The sequence below is a fragment of the Eucyclogobius newberryi genome, unplaced genomic scaffold (assembly GCF_026437365.1).
Source record: "Eucyclogobius newberryi isolate DKJ021-1_F unplaced genomic scaffold, fEucNew1.0.hap1 SCAF_19, whole genome shotgun sequence".
In the NCBI taxonomy this organism is placed as follows: Eukaryota; Metazoa; Chordata; class Actinopteri; order Gobiiformes; family Gobiidae; genus Eucyclogobius; species Eucyclogobius newberryi.
Genome location: NW_027315823.1, coordinates 11,901,611 through 11,926,275, shown reverse-complemented (window position 1 = coordinate 11,926,275; position 24,665 = coordinate 11,901,611). Strand labels below are relative to the sequence as shown.

General features: G+C 40.6%; 1 protein-coding gene across 1 annotated transcript in view; it reads left to right on the top strand.

The window, feature by feature from the left end:
* The window catches only part of rspo4 (R-spondin 4), a 94,424-nt gene that overhangs the window by 19,244 nt on the left and 50,515 nt on the right, over positions 1 to 24,665 (top strand). The window contains exons 2-4 of the mRNA XM_072452959.1: positions 13,622 to 13,807; positions 15,643 to 15,780; positions 21,269 to 21,466. Coding sequence (XP_072309060.1) covers positions 13,622 to 13,807; positions 15,643 to 15,780; positions 21,269 to 21,466 — 522 coding nt within the window. The remainder of the gene's footprint in view (positions 1 to 13,621; positions 13,808 to 15,642; positions 15,781 to 21,268; positions 21,467 to 24,665) is intronic.

Genomic DNA, 24,665 nt, shown 5'->3' with positions numbered 1-24,665 from the left:
TTAGTCCTGACTCTGGCACCAGCAGGAGGCCGGTCCATGTTTAGTCCTGACTCTGGCACCAGCAGGAGGTCGGTCCATGTTTAGTCCTGACTCTGGCACCAGCAGGAGGCCGGTCCATGTTTAGTCCTGACTCTGGCACCAGCAGGAGGCCGGTCCATGTTTAGTCCTGACTCTGGCACCAGCAGGAGGCCGGTCCATGTTTAGTCCTGACTCTGGGCACCAGCAGGAGGCCGGTCCATGTTTAGTCCTGACTCTGGGCACCAGCAGGAGGCCGGTCCATGTTTAGTCCTGACTCTGGCACCAGCAGGGGGCCGGTCCATGTTTAGTCCTTACTCTGGCACCAGCAGGAGGCCGGTCCATGTTTAGTCCTGACTCTGGGCACTAGCAGGAGGCCGGTCCATGTTTAGTCCTGACTCTGGCACCAGCAGGAGGCCGGTCCATGTTTAGTCCTGACTCTGGCACCAGCAGGAGGCCGGTCCATGTTTAGTCCTGACTCTGGCACCAGCAGGAGGCCGGTCCATGTTTAGTCCTGACTCTGGCACCAGCAGGAGGCCGGTCCATGTTTAGTCCTGACTCTGGGCACCAGCAGGAGGTCGGTCCATGTTTAGTCCTGACTCTGGGCACCAGCAGGAGGCCGGTCCATGTTTAGTCCTGACTCTGGCACCAGCAGGAGGCCGGTCCATGTTTAGTCCTGACTCTGGCACCAGCAGGAGGCCGGTCCATGTTTAGTCCTGACTCTGGGCACCAGCAGGAGGTCGGTCCATGTTTAGTCCTGACTCTGGGCACCAGCAGGAGGTCGGTCCATGTTTAGTCCTGACTCTGGCACCAGCAGGAGGCCGGTCCCTGAGGTTCTCAGAGTCCGAGATGGTTCATATGGCACTATCATGTCTGAGATGTACTTTGGTGCTAGGCCATGGAGAGACTTGTACACAAGCAGAGCTGCTTTAAAGTCTCTTCTCTGAGCCACAGGAGCCAGTGCAGAGACCTGAGAACAGGACTAATGTGATCAATAATGTTTTATTCACAGAGCCTTTTACCACACTCGAGGTGACCAAAGTGCTTCACAATGAAAATCAAGGCAAAAGACATAAAAGTGAAACAGACTGTACAAAATAAAGTGTCACTACATTACTGAGAGTTAAAAGTCAGTCTGAATAAATACATTTTTAACCTTGATTTAAAAAGGCTAAAGTCTGAGATGGAGCACGTCTGGGGTCAGTTTGTTCCAGAGTCTGGGACCAGCGGCAGAGAAAGACAGATAAAGAGGTGCAAAGCCATTTAGAGCTTTAAAAACAAAAAAGCAACATTTTAAAATCAATTGTAAATAAACTGGAAGCCGTTGAAGTGCAAAAAGAGCTGTGGTGATGGGCTGACGTCTGGTGTGTTGGACAGAAAATGAGCCACAGCGTTCTATTCGAGCTGAAGGCGGCTGAGGGCAGAGGGAACATCGTTAGAACATACGGTTAAAAGCTCAAAACAGTCATCTTTGCATAATGTGTGTCCTTTAAGTTGTTACAGTAAGGCCAGATCTAATGCTAAATTGAGTTTGTTCATTTAAATGTATTAGGTTGTATTCATCTTGAGAACTCACCTTAAGCTCCAGGAAGTGCTCCTCTGTGATTTTAAAGTGCATCCTTTCAGCTTCACAAAGCACATTTAACATAAGACTAGCATCAGTTGTTATTAACCACATGTAGCAATGGTGTCAATCATTAGGACTGGATTTATTGTCATTACATATGCATTATTTAAAGGTGCAGTATGTGCCTTTTCTGGTTGGGGCTCCACCACTCCATGACTTTGTGAATTCATTTTATTTTGATGTATTTCTTTATTTGTATATTTCATTTATTTTTTTATGTTGTATTATTATTATTATTATTATTATTATTATTATTATTATTATTATGGGTTCTCATTTATAAGAATGTGTACGGACAAACAAGTTGCGTAGTCTGCACATTGTGATCTATAAAAAGAAAACTTGACACGGAAATGAGCCAGAAATGGTCCATAAACTGATTTGTTCTTCACAGGTTTCAGAAATGAGATAGAAGAGCTATGAGAGAGGAGAAGTTAGCACGTTGTAATAAGTTTGGCTATACTGTACATTTTTTGGTAAGAATTCCTTGTAACATTTTATAAATGAGACCCCTGACCATAACTTAGCTGGGTGCTTGTCTCCATGGAGATAGATACAGTATGTTTAATGCAATACTGTGGATAGAAATGGAAGCTATATTGAAAATGGATAATATCACAATTCTTGTTTTGCTAAATTAGAATATAGTTCATCATTAATAAAGAGACATCAGAAACATCCAGTGTAAGTGCATAAGAGTGTTTACTTTACCACTAGTATTATTATCATTATTTTGTCTTATGTTATGTTATCTTATTTTTATTTTATTTTATCTTTTTAATTTTTAATTCTATTTTTTATTTCTATTCCTTATTAAGAATATGAGAGGTTCTGTTTATAGGAGTTTTGTTTATAAGAGTTTTTCTATTAAGAGTGTTTTTTAAAACTTCCTATTATCTGTCCTTTTTCTCTGTATCTACCTGCGTTGCAACACCGAAATTTCCCCATTGTGTGGACAAATAAAGGCTTATCTTATCTTAATCCCCACAACAGTTTAAAGTGATAATTCTGCCCTTTTTGGTGGTTCTTTTTATGGTCCGTTCATGTTTTTTTGTGATACAACCAAGACATTTAAAGATTGTTTAAACTCATTCCTGAAAATATTGTCAGAATATAAAGAAAAAATATTGTGATTATTTTTGGTCACAACCGCCCTCCCCTAACAAAAACAGACAAGTAGAAAAATTACGTAGAGCATTTTTTTTTTACAATATTTACAGATTAATTCCATGACAAAGATCAACAAATTTTAAGAGAAAGCTAAAGGACTTTTACACTTCTTCTATTCCCGTTGATGGACAAACAGGTGGAACTTAAGCCTAAATATCAAGGATTGTTTTTGATGGGAAAAACTAGACCAAAACAACTCAAAGAAGTACGAGCCAAAAAGCAGATCAGACCACCATTATGTAAACACCTCACTTCATTTAAAACAGTCCATTACAAAGGCTAAACAGTTAGCTAGCCTTCCCCGTCCTGCGCATTACATAAAGCGTAGTGACATAACTCGATTACTGATGTTTTTGTAACCGTAGTGGCCTGCGGGTTGCATAATACTCGGTCTAGGTGCGTTTCCCTAAAATGTATTTTCATGGTACTTATACACAACTATGACATCTGGAGCAGTGTGGGAGTCATTCTGCTGTAGTGCCAGAAACAAGAGGACACAGAGTACCTGAAAGACACGGAGTACACGGAGTACATGTCTGGAGCGAGCGGTTCCATCAGAAGTGACTGGCTTTTGTCATGGAAAAAAGAAAAAAAGGTTATTGACAGAAACAGGTTTGTGGAGAAGAGAAATGCAAAACTCACAGTGAAGTTTTAGCACCAGGGGAGGCTTAGTTTCATTCACTATATATCATCACTATTTTGCTTATTTATTTATGATTTAATTATGTTTTTATTCCGTTTTTTTCTGTTTTACTATTTAGTTTATCTGATTTTATAGTTTATTCACTGTGTTAACTTATTTCACTGTGTGCAGCACTTTGGAAACAGCGTGTGTTTGTAAATGTGCTCTAGAAATAAAATGGATAGAATAGAATATTGTGTTAAAGGACAAATATTATGCATTATTTTTGTTATTGGCCTTTAAACATGCTTTTGCGTACCTTTACTATGGCATCTACTGAAAAAAGGTGTTAATAAAAAACAAAATTACTTCACATACAGAAACTCTGGGGATTCCCACGCTAAGAATTGACTTTTGGTTCCATCTACAGGCCACAGAGGGAACTACACGGGTGAGATAAATGAATGCTAGCTTTCCTCCGTCGTGCTAATGCAGCCGCGCACATTAATAATGTAATGATTGTGATTTGAAGCAGAATGTCTTTGTGTACTTTGCAAATGTTGTTAACTGTTGTTATTAATGTCACTTATTGCCTCTATTATCTTTAAACAGTTTAAACCTTTTTGAACAGCGTAGTTCAAAAGTATTACATGTCATACCAGTTGATTGTTCTGTTATTTTTAGACTATGGGGAATACAATTAGACTATTATTAGATCAATGGGAAACACATCACCGTTCATTATATTAATTAATACATTCGTTCTACATTCATATACTAAATTATAGTTGATGCTATGGCTTATTTAGATTCCTGTGTGCTTCTGCCAAACATTGAAATAATAATTCAGTCCATGCGCATGTGTGATTTATGCAGAAGGAGGGCAAATGCAGTGGAAGGTATGCATTTAGCAGAGATTTTCTTCAGCTCTATTGAGACCATGTGTGCACGAGGTCAGTGATTACATTTAAAGTCCTGTTTTACGGCCTCCCCACCTGTGGCTTTGGAAATGAAATCAAACCTTTTCTACATAAATTTCAATTATTCCATCAACGCGGTGACTCCATGTGGCTTAAGCCTGTGGAGCGTGAATGTCTCTCACAAACAATATTCAAACATGTTTTAAACAAATGCAAGGAATACTTTGTTAGATGTTCCGAAGAGTTTCTTCTGCGACATATTTTCTACTTAGCTCTCTTGATTTAGAAACTGACTTCTATGCACATTTTATCTTTCAAGTATTACCTTTGTTGGAGCCAGTTTATATTAAAATCAGAGAATGTACATTTCATGATTATTAGAGTTCTGAAATGTTTATGATTCATGCAGATTGTGGTCTCTCCTCCCTTGCAGTCAGGCATCTTCACCTGTAGAAGCAGGGAGGGGCCACAAGTGTCTAGCTTAGCTAATGGGAGGAGAGAAACTGTTTTTTGACCCCAAAGAGTGAAAAGAAACAACTGGATCTTTGTGAGTGCTTATTTCGCTAGTGCTAGAGTGCTCCAATGGCCAAAACACCCTTGGCAGTATAAAATTCTATACTTATACTTTCTCTTGGTCTTGGCAGACCAAGTCGAGAGGGTGGCTTTGTTGTATTTGCTTTACAAAGTCCAACAGTGGAGGCTTGTCTGAGTCCACCAGATACTTCAGAGCTGAGCAGAGTTTAGTGAATATCATCATTTGCTCCAAGAGCTGCATCTGGAGGATATTTTACTGGTGCAGGGTTTGTTTTGGTCCTTATCTGGATAGTGAAATCTGTAGGTATGTGTACACGCTGCAAAAAAGCTGGATGCCCAGGACACATGTCCACATAGACTTGGGATGTAAACTGGACACTTTGACGCTGCTGTGTGAACTCACCATAAAGCAAACCGGTCTTTAGGCCAGTGATGTACACACACACACACACACACACACACTGATGTCACTTATGTGAGGTCGAGCAAAACAGCTCTTGTTTTTACTTTGTGATGTTTGATGTTTAAAGCTAATCCTCCCATTCATCTGATACCTGTCTTTAGAATGCAGGTATTCTCAAACACTGCAAGAGCCTATTCTTCATGCAGCTTCTTTTCATTTTTTCATTGTACGAGTACGGAACGACCGTAATAGTGCTCCCCTGAGAGGCCTGTGGTGAAAAAGACCCAGAAAAAAACCCAAGACCATCTCATCAAACCTGCCTTAAAAGAAAAAAATCACATGAAAGAAATGTGTGAAAAGGCTTCCCAGATGTAAGACTATAGAACTCCCACGCTGCCTAAAGTCTGCACATCTGTGAGCGGACATTACCTGGCACATTGGTCTCATTAACCCATGATCTAATATGGCAAGTTTTAAGTCTACAGGAGCTGAAGGTTAGAGGTTCAAATCCCAACATTTGAAATATTAATGTTGACAAGGCACTGATTTATAGTTATTTTGTAGACTCAATTTGATATTCTTGAATTGTCTCTTTTGACGGTGACCTCTCTTTTAAGATGTCTTTCGTAATCCTTTGAGTTTCTTAAACAAGTCTATTGTTACATTGTCTAAATTGTCTGTTGTCTGTATTGCCACTGCACACTGAATTTCCCTGTTTATGTGATTGTTTTTTATTGATTTGATTGATTGAGTAATTCTGATCCCTGTTACTGACAAAATAAACTCGCCGATGCTTTTGTGTGTGTGAACATAATGCGAGTTATTAAATCAGGGATGTTTTCGGTATGTTTTTTGGACTAAGAATAATCCCATCATGGATATTTGTTACCACATATTTAATTGGAGTCCCCTGTGCCTTTACACATTTCAATTTTGGGAGTGTCTACAGAGCCGCGGCCGAAACTGCCATGTTATTTTGTGCCGCGGCTCCTGAAACTGCTGCGCTATTTGACCGCGTTGCTTTAGACCGTCCCGGGTTAAGGTTAGGGTCAGGGTCAGGGTTAGGGTTAAGGTTAAGGTTAGGGTTAGGGTTAGGGTTTGGGTTTGGGTTAGGGTTAAGGTTAGGGTTAGGGTTTGGGTTAGGGTTAGGGTTAGGGTTAGGGTTAAGGTTAGGGTTTGGGTTAGGGTTTGGGTCAGGGTCAAGGTTAAGGTTAGGGTTAGGGTCAGGGTTAAGGTTAGGGTTAAGGTTAGGGTTTGGGTTAAGGTTAGGGTTAGGGTTTGGGTTTGGGTCAGGGTCAAGGTTAAGGTTAGGGTCAGGGTCAGGGTTAAGGTTAGGGTTAAGGTTAGGGTTAGGGTCAGGGTCAGGGTTTGGGTTAAGGTTAAGGTTAAGGTTAGGGTTAAGGTCAGGGTTAGGGTTAGGGTTAGGGTTAGGGATAGGCATGAGGCTATATGGCAGTGCTGCGGTTTCTGAAACTGCTGGGCCATTTGACCGCGCCGCGGCCCTGCAGCCACGGCCTTTAATAATTTGTCCAAACACTTTTAAACTTACAGAAAACGTGCTGCCCTTATATGATTGTATTATTCTTGTAGATTGCATAGTCCCTGTAACATATTGAGTCTCTCTATTCCGTTATCAGCTCTGGAGATATTCACTCCCGACATACTTCTCATTTCTCCCTCATTTCACGGTGTTGCCACGTCTTACATCTGCTCACGTCCGGACCCTTGTATGCTCTTCTTATTGCCCCTTTCTCATCCTTCATATGAATCCAGTTTGCTGGGTGGAAGTCCCTGTGTGTTAGCCCTAACCCCAGCGGTGCCTGCCCCACCTGGTTCTTGTTAAGGCGCCGGTGCGACCCCATACAAAGGTCAGAGGTCGCCGTTTTACGCTACCTAAACTTGCCGCTGCTCTCCCAGTCCCTTAATCCGGCAGATCGATCGCACATGTGGGTTTGCAGACAATGGAGCCGGACCTCAAAGCGCTGTGTAATGGACCTGTGGATTATGTATAGGCAGTCACGAATGGCATGCTTTTACATACCTGAGTATTTATGCCCACGGACTCGCCAATGAAATGAAATGAGATGGCAACTGCAGCTAATATGGTCTAAAGAGGTCCAGGTTGGACTAAAAACCCAAATGTTAATTAAAGAGCACACATAAATCAATCAGCATTGTGGTAACAAAAAGTAATAGCATGGTACATTGATGGAAAACGCGATAACTAAATGTATAATTATAATATTTACATGTTAAAGACATCGAAATTACTAAAAGAAAGTGAACATGTTTGTCTTTATTAAATAATGTTACAAGTAATCACAGGAAAATATGTTGTTATTACCATTTGTAAAGTAGTTCTATCTACCATGCTCTTTTCACCCTATTACAATGAGAGGAAATGGGTCGCTCAGATATGCTCCAAGCTGATTAATCGAAGTGTCACACCAGTGGAATAAGACGTGGATTAACACATAAGCAGCTGACGTCACCCAAACATAAGAAATGTCTTCTTAATGAATAAAACTATTGTACCTGAACTTGCTGAAAAAAACAGCATAGACCAGCATGGATTTCTTGCTGGTACAATCAGTTGGACTGATTTAAAAGGGAGTTGGACTCCGAAAATATTAGTTAATTTTATTGTATTTCTGTTTCTGTCATTTATCTGTGATTTTAATGCATTTTTCTTGCTGTGTGAAGCACTTTGAATTGCCTTGTGTATGAAATGTTCGACCAGCACAGACCAGCATAGACCAGAATAGACCAGCGCAGACCAGCACAGACCAGCGCAGACCAACACAGACCAGCACAGACCAGCGCAGACCAACACAGACCAGCACAGACCAGCGCAGACCAGCACAGACCAGAATAGACCAGAATAGACCAGAATAGACCAGCACAGACCAGCACAGACCAGCACAGACCAGAATAGACCAGCGCAGACCAGCGCAGACCAACACAGACCAGCACAGACCAGAATAGACCTGAATAGACCAGCGCAGACCAGCGCAGACCAACACAGACCAGCGCAGACCAGCACAGACCAGAATAGACCAGCACAGACCAGCGCAGACCAGCACAGACCATCTTAGACCAGTACAGACCAGCACAGACCAGCATGAACTCCCAACTTTATCAATGGGTTTCAGAATGTTGATAAATTAGGACAGTTACCATAGCAACTAAAATATAATACAAATTATGATCTCTTTTGAATGGAAAAACAAGAAGCTGAAAGAGGGTTTATATATATTTATGTTATGGCATAGTTTTCCACTGACAGTCACGTTTTGGGGTTTTTGTTCTGAAAGCTTGTTGTTGTTGTGTTACTTTTAGTGGCGGTTGGCAGCCAACAGGAAAGGTGCATTTACAGCCTCCTACTGTAGTTGTACGTCTTCAAAGTATGTGTTTTACGCTTTACCGTAAAAAAAGGAGCGAGAGAGAGAGAGTTGTCAGCCGAAGACAGCATTAGGTTTAAGCTAGCTGCGCTGCTAACAGGCTAACAATAGCACAAATGACCACTGGATGTGACTTTTAGATAAGTGCTTAGTTGTCTAATGTTGTGGGCATTGTCTGCAGTGAACAGAAACTACATTCATATTTTTACAATGATCTGTTATGTACAATATGTGCAGTCTACAGTCTGTAGAAAGCTAATTGGCTAAAGCTAATGGGCTAAAGATAACGGGCTAAAGCTAACTGGGTAAAGCTAAAAAACAAATTCAACAGTCCTTGTATACAGCCCTGTATAAAACAGTCTAATAATTATACTTGATCTACAGGCGCAGTGATGTGTTCTGTTTGGTGTTGGTTTTTGCTTTTATGTGTACTAATGTTCACTGTGTGCTGCATATTTTGTTATTTTGCTGAAGTTTTATAAAGGTATAATTATACTTTTTCATGCGGTAGATCTCAGCTAAAAAAACTCCCAAAAAGACATAATCCCGGGTTTGTGGCACTGTGAGACTTGGCTAAAGCTGGAGTAAAAAAGACACAACTTCTGGTTTATCATCAGTATTTTGATACATTTTAATATGCCTGTAATTTAGGCTGCAAAGTATGTATTCCTGTGGGATTTATTGCTGTGGTTTAGTAGTCTACTAGCATTTTACTTTGCCATCTATTCAATTTAACATTTGTTTGTATTATTTTCATCTTAATTTATGCATTTTTTTTCTTTCTGATCATCCTCTACAGTCTCAATCCACTTCATGCTAAATTCACTCCTTCATTCTGCAAAATCAGCTCTGCTCAGTCACACGTCAACTTGTTTCATATCTCAACGTTTTTAAGTTTACGTGTGACCACCTCTCACACACACACACACACACACACACACACACACACACACACACACACACAGACACATACACACACACACACACACAGACACCCACACACACACACAGACACACAGACACACACACACACACACACACACAGACACACACACACACAGACACACACACACACACACACACACAGACACACACACACACACACACAGACACACACACACACACACAGACACACACACACACACACACACACACAGACACACACACACACACACACACAGACACACACACACACACACACACAGACACACACACACACAGACACACACACAGACACACACACACACACACACACACACAAAGACACACACACACACACACAGACACACACACACAGACACACACACACACACACACTCACACACACACACACACACACAGACACACACACACACACACACTCACACACACACACACACACACACACACACACACACAGACACAGACACACACACACAGACACACACACACACACAGACACACACACACACACACACTCACACACACACACACACACACACACACAGACACACACACACACACACACACACTCACACACACACACACACACACAGAGACACACACACACACACTCACACACACACACACACACACACACAGACACAGACACAGACACACACACACACACACACAGACACACACACACACACACACAGACACACACACAGATACACAACTTTTACACATTAAACTGCATTAAAGCTCCTCCAATACACTGCTCGTGTCTCTAATTAAGTACTGGCTAAATCAGTGCTAGGCCATTCCTTGGATGTTATCTCACATACTTGATTATTAAATACCCAAATTAATAGAATTCATTTGATTTATTGCCCAGCCCTATTATGCTCAGGAAATGTTACATTTTTGAGTGCCGTCCGTCGACAAACCAGAAACAGCTGATGCTAACAACGCTAGCGTTGTTTTGATTATTTTGTATTTAGAGCAGCATTTTCACCTGGGTCTGCATTCTTTTATTTATTTTTTGACAAAAGCCAAAAGTGAGCCAGCACACTCTGGAAGCTACTACTTCTCATGACCCCCTTCGGCTGTACAGATTCCTTTGCATAGGACTGCCTCATACTGCTTCTATGGAAATGTGGCTAATGCTGCTCTGTAATTGGTCTAATACAACGGACCGGCCCAAATGAAACATTGGGGGATGAATTTTGTGAACTCACAAATATAAAAAAAATATTGCTGTGCAAGGAGTGTAGTGCAGGGCTGTTACACAGCAGTATTACAGCAGTATTCAGGACAGTACAACGGAGCATTTAAGTTTATCACTTCATTGGTCTCATAGATTCTGTTGATCACCTCTTTGGAATTTGAATCTGTTATTTTGTCTAAATACTTAGCGTGTGTGAACCTCTCGGCTGCCTGTAGTTTACATATCTACAGTGAATATGTCATCCCTGGACCATGGGTCTGTGCAGGTTCATATTTGGACGGAGGTTTTTTGGACCGGGTTTTTGGGAACGACCTCCGATTGGCCTCTTTATCCCATAATCCCTTGCATGCAGGCCTGCGGTTAAAGTGCTGGAGTTGTCAGTCAGGGTGGTTCCAGGGTGTGAAATATTGAGAGCAGACCATCACTGTTTGGGACCATGAAAAGGCCATAATTCAGTCATGTTTGAGGTACGCCACACATTCAGTCGTCATGGGCAGCAGCGGCTTGGTCAGTAGAGATGTTTGCCTACTGTTGTGGATGGATGGAAGTTTGATCCCCTATACTGGCATTGAAGGGGACATATTATGTAGAATAGACTTTAATGAGCTTCAACAATGTTATAACAGTGTTCCGTCATCGTTAGCTTGCTCAAAAATGTATTTTGATTGACTCATGCACGTTTGGGTAATCCTGTTTGGTTATTCATTTGAGGCTTTGGTAATGAGAAAATGTCTGCTTCCCCCTTTCTAAAAAAAAATCACATAGCCTTATTTCAACAACAAAAACAGGTAAGTGAAAATGTGCTGCTTACAACAGTGAAATGCCACTATGAAGAAGCAGGACTGATCAGTTCTGCAGTTTTGAACGACAATATAACCTGTTTCTACTTTAACCCTTTTTAGATCAATATTGCAGTTTACAATGAACAAAATATAAAATAATGATCTGTATATGTTGTAGTTTACTGCTTAAAAAAAGCATAGTATGTCACATTTAAATACTCACGTTGGGTCCTTTGGCAAGACACTTCACCTCCTGTGTGTAGGTGAATCATATGACCACTAAAGACTGGTAACTAATGATTAATGCAACACTTCTAGTGAGTACTTTATAGACCAGAGGTATCCAACCTTTTCACCCCTTAACAGAAATGCCAGATAGTTACTCCGCCAGAAATCAATATACTAGTGACATGTAGCCTTAGATGGGGTTAAACATTCACCATTATCCATTTATTATTGCACAAAGTTTGGTATTTTAAGTTTAAAATGGACACGTGAATCCATGTGAATTTTCTAGCACAATATGTACAGTTCCTAAATCCTTTCAGATCTTGAGCTTGTGCTTCAACAACACTTAGCTAAACCACCATGTGCCACTTTGTAAAACTTTTGACTTCCTTAGTACCACCAGTGCTAGTCTAACTAAAAACTGGGTTTAAATAGCACCAAATCTGGACTCAATCATTTCTAAACTTGGTATAAACCAGACCTAAACATGCAAAAGACCAATCATTAAATCTTTAATTTGAGAAGAGACCCAAGTACCACTATTCGTACACGTACCACAGTTTAAGAAGTACATGGATGGGGTCGAACCTGAGTATGAGGATGAAACAAGAATGCAAACACCACACTGAAAGGCCGACACAGCGATACCTGACAAGTACTATCCAAAGGTTACTGGCATTGAATAAATACTGATGAAAGCTTAGATTTTTGCATGTCTTTCATATTCCTTTGTCATGTTTAGTGCAGTTCAGTGTGCAAACTAACCCCCTCCTCTCTATGTCACGTTTAATGGACAAAGACAGAAAGAGAAACAGCTGTCCTGAAGCTGAACCCACAAAATTCATGTGTGTGAATTCTAGCAATGTGCCAAAGGGATTGTGAGAGCGAGGAACGAGTCAGAGCTGTGGAAAAGAGAGACAATGAGTGGGCATCCATTTGCTAGTTAGGCAACATTGGATTGTAAACACGATTATTTTAACCTTCTAGATGACAAACGTTTTCACGAAGAGGCTCATCGGATGGTTCTTCTGCCTCTTTTTGTGCAATATTGCAGGTTTTTGGATCTCTTTCCATCGAGGCTTAAGATTTAGGAATGAGTCCAAGATCTGACGGTGATGATCATCTGACTGAGATCACAACATTTCATCACTAACACTCATTTGGCTGTGTAATTGATAGCAAAGGTTTTAACAAGGATAACTTTAATTTATCCTCTGAGATAAACTGTTATTGCAAAGTGCAGCACTTTCCAGATGTACCTGGAAGTGACTGAGAACAATGCACCAATGTTGTTGTTTCATTACTTGTATCTGTACTTTTTAACATCACAACTATAACTGTGGGATTATTGCTTTTGCTTCAGATACTTTTGATCAAGCATAACACAAAAATAAAAGCCAAATTATACTATATACAGGAATAAAACCTTCAATAAAAACACTTTGAATGACATGTACCTACTTCAGCAGCCTCTGTGTCCTACTACCTACTACTATTACAATGTTAGGGCTAGAAAATAGTTGGCCCATTTTCTTTCATTCTTTTTAATAGAAATGTATAATAACTGACATTAATACACTGGGAAGTAAATATGCAGTTTTTGTTTCCAAATACTTTATTTTTACATGTTTTGTCAATTCTGTTTTCTTTCTTTAGATATTATAGATTATGTTGACAGAGCATTTTAAAGGGTCTTTGTTAGTACTTTGACCTTGATAATGCTAATGGATTTTCTCTCCATCTAAACTCAAGTCCTTGTGTGTCTTGAAGCTCGGAGGGACACAGACGACTGCCGCAGCTGTCTGGAGTGTTCCCGTGACAACGGCTGTGTGCGTTGCCCCGAGCGACTCTTCCTGTTCCTGCAGAGGGATGGGATGTCTCACCATGGGACATGTCTCCTCACCTGTCCCACGGGACACTACGAACAGAAGAGCAAGGACATGAACCGCTGCATGAGTAAGTCATAAACAGTTGTGCTCTGTTATCTTCTTTTATTAGGAAACGACAAATCATGCAAAGTGCTCTCATGGATGATAGTAATGTGCAATTGTGTACATTGTACTTCATTTGTGGGATGATCTTGTTTTTGAATACTCCATTAACCATAGAGTAACCAACAGGCATTTCAGACAAAATGGAGAACAAATGAGGAATCCAACAGGGGTGTGTTTTGTCCCTGTGCCTTTTTAACCTATATAATAATGATGATAAGAAAGATAAAAGACTACAGGAGGTCAAGATTGGTGTCAACTGTGTTTACAACTTGCATTACACTGAAAACACTGTGCTGTGAACAAAGCTGGAAGTGAGTTTAAGAAAATGAATGAAAAATGAATGAAAAATAAGTGAAAGAAAACAAAGACTATGATTATCAGTAAGAATTATGAACAATTAAGAGTCAACCCATATTAATTAAGACTTGATTTCTATTTAAGTATAGTTTTTCCTGATCACCTGCAGTTTCTTGCCTATTAATTCTACTTCTACTGGCAATGAACTGGAGTTGTCTTATTAGCATGCATTCTTCATACATTAAGATGCAGAGCTATAAAATCCATGGTTCAGGAGATTCACCTTGTTAATCCCTTTAACTCACTCCGCTAATGAAAGAAAAACATCCTCCTCCGTACATAGCTGGGCCTCTGCATTAAAGGTTTTATATGAAGGAGAGTTGCCAACGAGACCGCAGCAAAAATCTCCCCGACCACAGACCACAAGTGTAAACTGCAAAATAGCCGTCCGCCGACAGCCTCTCTGCACGCCATAAGCATTCTCAAAAACAATATTTTGTTGAAAAATGCATCTTGTGTTTCCAAACGTCTTGTATGATCTGATCCCAAACCAAAATGCAGTGAGTTTTTTTTTTTATTGAACACACGCAAAACCTCTGGGATGTCGTTGTTTGGTAGTGAGAGGTGTCAGATTGTTCCGGATGGATGTGGTTTACACTTTGTTTGGAGTGAGTCTACAAAACAGCATGTACAGACTTACTGACAGAGGTCTGCTGCGTATTAGAAAACAATGGATGATAAATAGGAAATTCAGAGGTAAATTAAAGCAAGTGGTCTAACTTAACCTGAAATTTAAAAACCTTTTCAGTGGTAATTTGATTATTCTGACGTGATGAAGAAACATTAAAGTTAGTTAGAGCTAGGTACTTTCCAGAGAGAACAGGGACCTTTTTGTTAAAACAAGTATATTTACATTATTTTTATTCATTTTCTGACTTAGACACAGTTGTTTGTGATATAAAAAGAAATAAATTTATCACAAAAAACAATTGTCAATTAGCAACTAAAAACATTTTTTTAGTTTTATTGTTAATGTCAGTGTTTGAGCCTTTTGTGCATATTTTTTTAAGTGCAAGTTTACAGAGCTCAAAAGAAGTACGATGAAGGATTCACAACTAAATTGAATATTTAAATGTTCTAATGTCATTGTCAGTTAGACCACTTTGTGTGACTCTGCGGATGGGGACGGGGTAATAGAGGGACAAAGGACACAGTGGTGTGATCTCTGTGATGAAACACTGTACCTGTGACACTGCCCTGTTCTCAACTCCCACTAAAAGATCTTGCTGTGACTACTATTCACTCTGAAGAGTGTGTTTCACATGCATAAATTAAAATTTAAATGTCAAACGATGCCAATTATTGATTGAATGAAACAGAAAGGGTTTATTACCATTGTCAATGAACATAATTCACAAACATAGGAACTTGCCTTGGTGATTCAGGGGTGAGTTACACAATACATTTCAATAGGCTCAACATGTAATTTGTGCTCCTCAGAGTGCCGCTCCCTGGACTGTGAAAACTGCTTCAGCCGAGACTTCTGCACCAAATGTAAAGCAGGTTTTCAACTTTACAAAGGGAAGTGTCTGAGCCGCTGTCCACTGGAGACCTTCTCTCACCTCACAGACTGCCTGGGTGAGTGTGGATGTTACTCCATTTAGTGTTGGGCAAGTTACTCTTAAATTGTAATTTATCACCTGGGGAGAGGGTCAGAACATACTCTGGTCAGATTGTCAGTTGGCGCTAAGGCCACTGCAATGCGTACCCACGGATCAAGAGCCAGTTTCAAAAGCTTTGGTCGAGTTTTGTCTGGGACAGTTAGTTGAGTTAGTTTAGTTTAACTAAACTCGAGAGAGTCGTTGTAAAAGATACATATGCTCAGCACAGACATGTGCAGAGGCAGATAGTGCGTTGACGTCTAGGGACGGTCAAACATGGGAAAGAATCAATCTAAAAGTGATGTGTCCATTATGGAGACGCCTGTCATACTGGCAATGTCAAATAAATACAGGATAGTGTGGTCCAATAGATTTGGTTTGCCATCTGGTAGATCACAAAGCACAGACAAAATGTATGATTCATGTCAGCAAAATTGTTAAATTGAATGAATAGAAATGAAGGTTTTTATTTCATGTCTTTGTGATTTTAATGATTTTTTTCGTGTGAAGCACTTTGAATAGCCTTGTGTTTGAATTGTGCTCTACAAATAAACTTGCCTCTTCTGTCTTGCCTTGCCTTAATACATGATATTGTGTATATAAGTGACAGTGCTAAAAACGTGTGGTATTTATATTACAATATTTTTGTCCCAAAGTTGAGTTACACTGCACTACTCAAGCAGGTAGCACTTTTCCCCTGTGCTGCTCCTATGGAAATGTCCCTTAAGTTGGAATGTTGAAGGATAAGATAAGATAATCCTTTATTGTCCACACATGGCGAAATTTCGGTGTTACAACGCATTAGATACAGGGGGAAAGGACAGATTATAGGAACTCTCATAAACAAAACAAAAAACTTTTATTAACAAAACTACTCTCAGATATTATCTTAATAAGGAATGGAGGAAAAATTAAAAAAAAAATAAAAAAGATTAAAATAAAATAATAATAAAATTAAGTAAATAATAATAAAGTAAAGTAAAGTAAAAATAGCTAGCATAAGACTAAATAATACTAATACTGTAATACTGAACACTCTTATTTACATCAGTTATATGCACATGAAATGGCCTTAATTGCTTGTGAGTATGACAGTAATTGCACATGAATATGACGGTATTGCACATGATTAAGTCAGTCAAGTATTGCACATGTTCAGGGCTAGCAGTGTTTGTTATAAAGTCTGACAGCAGCAGGAAGGAAAGACCTACGAAACCTTTCCTTCACACAGCGAGGGTGGATCAGTCTCTCACTGAAGCTGCTCTCCAGAGCGGAGAGAGTGTCCTGCAGGGGGCGACACTCATGGTCCAGCATAGTTGTGAATTTAGCCAGGACCCTTCTGTCCCCCTCCTCCTGCACCGAGTCCAGAGCACAGCCCAGGACGGAGCTGGACTTCTTGATGACTTTGTCCAGCCTCCTCCTCTCCCTCTCTGTGATGCTGCTGCTCCAGCAGGCCACACCATACAGGAGCTGATGCCACCACAGAGTCATAGAAGGTCTTCAGGAGTGGCCCTGTCACTCCAAAAGACCTGAGTCTCCTCAGGAGGTAGAGCCGACTCTGGCTCTTCCTGTACAGTGCGTCTGTGTTATGAGTCCAGTCCAGTTTGTGGTTCAGATGAACACCCAGGAACTTGTATGAGTCCACTCTCTCAATGTCCCGTCCCTGGATGTTCACTGGTGAGGGGGCAGTGGAGTGGCGTCTGCGGAAATCCACCACCATCTCCTTGGTCTTGCCCGCGTTGATGAGGAGGTGGTTCAGCTGACACCAGTCCACAAAGTCCTGCGCCAGTCCCCTGTACTCCGCATCATCGTCGTAGAGGCATAACATCTACGGAGGGCAGGGATATATAACATGATTAAAAGCAAAAACAAATAAATTAATTTGCATAGCTAGCTTTACAAATTAGATAGTTTGTGTGCAGCAGTTTTGAAAGAAGACTTTCTTTCGCTTACATTTTATGCAAAACAGATGATGACTGACAAAATGATGAAAAACAGTGTGATCAGATTTAGATTTCAAAGATGGACAAGCTCACAAACTCGTCAGTTATCTTGTGCCTGTCATCTCGATGTGTCCATAGTGACTTGAATGCGTTCGAACGGCTGTTTGAACTCACAGTTATGGACTAGGTGCGGTGGAAAGCAGCTGATCCCGAAGCCTCTGCTTCAAATTGTTTTTATCGCTCTTATCTACAGTAATCTTGTGCAGTTTCATATCTATTCACATCCAGTTGCAGAAATCTGACAATGACGCGCGTTTGTTTCAGAAAAGTCCATAAAGCTATAGATAAAGCTGTCTGCAGTTGTGAAAAATTAGAGCTTTCTGACAGTTGTGTTAGAGAAACCAATCTGACACACTGATAAAAGCTGCATATGTTACTGAAGACGTTTAAATATATATAATGGAATATTTATGAATTGAAAAATTACTCCTCAATCTATATGTTAAAGGTAGGGCTTGATTTTTGTTTCAGGAACACATTTGGATTGGGGTCATGGGACATTAGGGCAAGGGCCACTAAACTATTAGAATATAAGTTCATTATTTTTCACACATTTATCCTACCAATGAATTCTATTTATTGATGGTATTAGAATGAATTGACATATTGTATTGCTCTTTTTCACTGATCAGAACATCACAAACTGGACTCTGCACTAAACTTCACTGAATGCAGCGATGTGATTGGCTGCGTCACACTCTAAAACCCTCTACACCTTCACGTTCTTCTCGTTTCTCTAATAAGTGGAAAAGTTGAGTCTGCACAGCGCTTCTTTCTCATTTAGTCGGACAGGCCTAATAACAGACACCACACTGATCTCCTACGCTGTAAACGCGCTCTCCAGCCTCGCTGCGATCTGACTGATGCAGGACGAGGGTTGGGCCCAGAAAGGATCATCCCACAGCAGGGCGGGTTGAGGTGGCTCATGACAGTGACCGCGGTCTCACTTTTCTGCGCTTCATCTGCACCTCACCTTAATTAATTTCCTCGTTAAGCTCTTTTTATTTAAATCAATAAGTCAGATTGTGATAAAACACACATCATTTTTGAAAGCTTGATGTACAGAGGACACGTCTACTGTCTCCACTGTCCGGCCGCCTGTGCCTGTTCCTCCACGTCTGCAAGGACTCTGGCACCAGCAGGAGGCCGGTCCATGTTTAGTCCTGACTCTGGCACCAGCAGGAGGCCGGTCCATGTTTAGTCCTGACTCTGGGCACCAGCAGGAGGCCGGTCCATGTTTAGTCCTGACTCTGGCACCAGCAGGAGACCGGTCCATGATTAGTCCTGACTCTGGCACCAGCAGGAGGCCGGTCCATGTTTAGTCCTGACTCTGGCACCAGCAGGAGGCCGGTCCATGTTTAGTCCTGACTCTGGCACCAGCAGGAGACCGGTCCATGATTAGTCCTGACTCTGGCACCAGCAGGAGGCCGGTCCATGTTTAGTCCTGACTCTGGCACCAGCAGGAGGCTGGTCCATGTTTAGTCCTGACTCTGGGCACCAGCAGGAGGCCGGTCCATGTTTAGTCCTGACTCTGGGCACCAGCAGGAGGCCGGTCCCTGAGGTCCTCAGAGTCCAAGATGGTTCATATGACACTAACATGTCCGAGTTGTACTTTGGTGCTAGGCCATGGAGAGACTTGTACACAAGCAGAGCTGCTTTAAAGTCTATTCTCTGAGCCACAGGAGCCAGTGCAGAGACCTGAGAACAGGACTAATGTGATGGTACTTCCTGGTTCTAGTCAGGACCCGAGCAGCAGCGTTCTGGATGTACTGCAGCTGTTTTACAGCTCGTTTGGAGAGACCAGTGAGCAGGCCGTTACAGTAGTCTAATCTACTGGAGACAAACGCGTGGATAAGTCTCTCTAAATCTGGTTTTGACAGTATATTTTTGATTTTGGCAATGCTTTTTAGATGGTAAAAAGCTGCTGATGTTATTGATTTGACGTGGCTGTTAAAGTTCAAGTCTGAGTCCATTATTACCCCGAGGTTTTGTAGGTTTTAGAGCAAAACTCTGGAGGTGACTGGCCCACAAAAACAAAAAGAACGTTAGCAAAGACGATGATTTCATTACTATGGTCACACTTGTTTGTTGAAATGATAAAAACAACTACTTCCTGATTTTGCAGATAAACTTTGAAATTGAAATTGAAATGATTGAACGAAAAGGGTTGTTAAAAATATCAAAAATCAGGTACCAGTCCGTACTAGTATCAAAACTAGAAATGAATTTGGTCAAGCATAAATACAAAAACAGATCAGATGAACATCATAATTATTTTTTTATAAGATACGTTTAGTGGTTGTTATTAGTGTTGTCACGATGCAAACATTTCAAACCCAATTTTGATACCAAGGATACTGGTACTACAAAACTACAACTGGTAATACTCAACAACCTATCCTGGAAGTTGTACAATGCTCTTGAGCTTTATCAGAACTAGAATACGACTACATGGTAACACAAAGAAAGTACTATTCACTTGTGTTAAAAATGCCTGTTATATAAACAAATTATTACCATTTTTCTAATGATCATTGTGGAACCATCATCAGTGTCAAGCCTATTCTCAGAGTTTGACATTTTAGTACCATGTCAACACTAACTGTAACCACTAAACGTATCTTAAAACAACAGATTACAATAGTCAGTTTGCCTGTAGCTCGTGTATTTGTTGTGCTTCTGCTACTATCACCAACTAAAACTGTTAAACCACAGTCATGTTCCCATGCGTGTACGGATCGCAGACGCCGTCCACGACATATCGAAAAGGATTCATCTTTATTTCTGCTCTTGTCCGTTGCTTCCATCTCAGTAAGTGAGATGTATCGTGCATCTCTCTGCCATCCACCTGCAACATCTGGGGCTACTGGACTATTCTTGGCAAACGCTGCACATCTGGATCTGATGGTGGATGTTTCAAAGTTTTCATGTCTGCCGCGCCGCACACACCTCAAGCACAGCCTTGATTCTTAACGAGGCTTCTTAATCCCCAGATCTGACGATGATAATGATAAGTACTGAAGGAAATGCCGGGCGTCCTGTTTTCTTTTTCCATTATGGGGACACAGTGGAAAGAACTTCAATGAGCAGGTGACATCATGCAAAGGGGCGATAGCGTTGGATCCGTTCATGTGGACCTGGTTTGAACCCTGGCAATAAGGCGGCGTTTAGTTAAATACAGACTAAATATATACTTTAAAAGAAGTGGAAATTTGCCCACCAGCTGCCATGACGGATTCGAAGAGATCAGAGGACATTTGGTAGTGAGCAGAAAATGTATCGAGACAAGCAGAGAACTCAGATGTGATTTAAGCTCTATTTAACCGTAATGCATTTACTTTACCGTCCCCTAACATGTTCTAACATTGTTCCTTCATCAGAGTTTTATTTTGCGTCATTCACACTTCCTCAAAGTCTAGAGTAGGTGTTATAGCCCTTAAATATGATGGTGCACCTTTGCAGACCACTGTCTCCTGGCTCCCCTGGGCGAGTGGAGTGAGTGGAGCGCGTGCCAGCGGGACGGGGCCACGTGCGGCTACAGGTGGGGCCGACAGAGCAGGACCAGGGGCACGTCCGACAACCAGACCACCTCCTTCTGCCCCCTACAGGCTGAGACGCAGAGGTGCAGGATGAGGAAGCGATGCACACCACCCAAAAAAGGTAAGATCGAACAATTTTTTTAAAAAGCCATGTTTTAGTTAGAAAGTAATTGCATGTTGTTGTTTTTTAAAGACTCTAGCACCAGGCCTATGACTCATGCTGTGCTGTTGTGAAATGCAATGGGACGTTTTGCTAATGTTGCAGGTTTTATTTTACGTTACTACATTTTATTACAGTTTTATTGCATTCTTTGTTTGTTTTTATACTTTCTATTAATAGTTTTGATTAGTACAACTATTCCTTGTTGAGTGTTCCACAGTATGTCATTAACAAACACAAAGTGACACCACCAGGCCAACTCACAGGTCAGATCTGTGGAGAGGCATGCCCGCTCATGGTAGGAATGCAGAAATGTTACATAATGCAGCTGTGTAAAGTTGATTAAATTGCGATTTTGTCATATTTTAAGCAACACATATTATGCATTCTATGTTGTTATTGTCCTTTAAACATGTCCTTGAGAACCTTTACTTTGACATCTGATGTTTTGGAACTTAAAATTATGTATTTCAAAGCACACACTACTTTTCAGGCGTTCCATTATCGGGATTTGTGTTACAACTACTGGCAGCAGAAGTAATTACAAAGAGGAAACTAAAATAAACCTAGCTTTCCCTGACATGCTAATGTAAGAACACGGTTGTTATGAACACGGTTTACAAATACACAGAACCAGCCTGGCAATGATTTAAAAACAGCACAGCAGGTCTGAGAAATTTGAAGCAGTGTGTTTTCTGAGGGTCTTTCTTTTGGACTTACTAAAAGGGATTCACCGAACAAGCGTGAATGAAGCTAAACACAACTAAATACAAGGATATAACATGGTTTAAAGCTCAAAAAGTAAATTTCTTATATTACTTACTTCAATGGTCGCTAAAATCATATCCTCCGTCTTGAAATGTGGAACACGGAAGGCTAACACGGCAAAAACATCATGGTCCAAACTCCGACCACAGTGGAAAACCGGAACGCTGCGTAAACTCTTAAAACTCCTGGAATTAGTGACATATTTTTTCTCTCCATCAAAATACTTTAAGTTTGAGTTTGTTGTAAAAGATGTACTGTATTTTACATGAATGTATCATCTACAGTGGTCCCAAACAAACTTGTGTGTGTTTCTAATGAAGCTCAGTCTGACATAACCTGATCACTGAGTTTATTTGCTGGCTTCTGTTGCCGTGCCAACATCTGTGCCGCGCCGGCTCTAGGCTGACACACGGGCCAGATTTATAATGCCAAGTGGGAGAAATTGTACCCCATAAAAAAATTCCAACATGTGCTTCTTCCAATTAACACTTATAGGGCCCACTTTAACGGGTTTGGTTGTTCAGGAGCCGAGGATTATGGAAGCTTAAACATGTGCATCTTTTCAGATTAGTATATGTATTTTAATATATATATATATATATATATATATATATATATATATATTTATAAACTGGATTTTACTACAGCTTTTTTAACTTAAAGGGCATGATAGGTAGTTTTCCATCAGTTAAGTGGCAGACCGGAGAAAAATAGACAACACATTTAGTCAAATATTATGTAAATCACTAATATTAGTAAGTCCTCTCTCTTTTAACCCTCGTGTTTTGTAACATCAGAGGTAAAGCTCCAAAAAGGGTCTTAAATCTTCACCATCAAATCATGTTCATTACAAAGGTGTGCTTACATTACTATTGCTTACATCGGGGGGAAGCTAGCTTTTGTTTCTTTCCCCATGGTAATTCCCTTTGTTGCCAGTACATAGAGTACAAACACCAATACTTGACTGAGACAATACATACATTATTACTACTCAATCGAATGGTTAAAGGCCATTACAAATACCAAACTACCAGATGTGACAAAATGACAAGGCCGCTAATTCCAGCACTATGATCATTTGCAGATTGATGGTTTGTCGTAAAATCTATTGAGGTACCGAAGGAATCGGAACTGACTCCACAGCTCATAAAATACTTTTGCTTAACATGATGTCACCTATAATTGATTTGACGCCAGATATAAACGTGTGTTTGTTATTGTAGATCTAATGTAATGAATGACTTCACCATGATCATTTTCATGTTTTCAATTGAATTTATGAACAATTTCAATACAGATTTCATACTTTTGGTCTTGAGCTTGTGCCGTGTTGTGAATGAATCAATTTGAGAAAAATGCAATACATCAACAACAAAAAATGTCTCAAGCCAATTTTTATTGGCATTAATATTTGTGAAAGTTTGTAGTTAGAACATGTCAACATCATGAGCCATAATTGAAGCATTAGAAGAAATGTAAAATGCCATTGAGCAGAAAAAAATGCTTGAGGAATATTCATTGAAATAAAAAATAATTTGATATAATCAACCATAATAATAATATGCTATTTCGTAAATCAGACTGATATGGAATCAGGGGTTTGGTTTTAGAACGGCATAACAGTTACTTGTCTGGAGGACAACAATATGTTAAGCTTGGTGATGTTTGTTCCTTGAATATGGATATAGTTTGTGGAGTTCAGCATTAGAACAAAACATATTTATTTTGTTTCAAATTTATATTTGTTAAGTATCACAAAATGATGCACAGAGCAGGTCAATCAAGAATGTATTTAGTTGATTACAGCCCCACTGGACCATGTGCCTGGAGGTGTCCAGAGTATTCTGGGAGGATGGGATCCGGGGCCCTTTGGCAGCAGTAAGTCAGGCCTGTTCCTGGTGCATGATGGACTCCATCAGGGTTGTCCTTTGTCAGTAAATTGTTTGTAATTTGTAGGCAACAAGAGTCTGGTTTTGTTTTTTCCCAGCAGGTGCTTGTTATGCCCGGCTCATGGACACAACAAAGACGAGACTGGATTTAACATGCTCAAAAGAATGATTTAAGAACAAAAGCAAACAAAGAGTAATACTTGCATAAGAAGGTATGAGGTTGTGAGCATATCGATATCACTGGTGTGGTGGGCAGTGTGATTGTAGTGCATAAAACAAAAGCACAAACTCAAATATACATCGTCCAAACAGAGACGGACATTATTTGTTGCCCGGCAGCAGCAGCAAAGGTGAGGCAGCTCTCGACAGGCCTGGTGGAAGTGTAGACAACACTTTTATACATCTATACAGGGGTGGGCTCTGGCTCTGCTTCACCCACAAAATTGTTATCCACATTTTTGTCCAGCTGTCTTCATGAAGCTCAAAACTCTAGTCTTTGATTT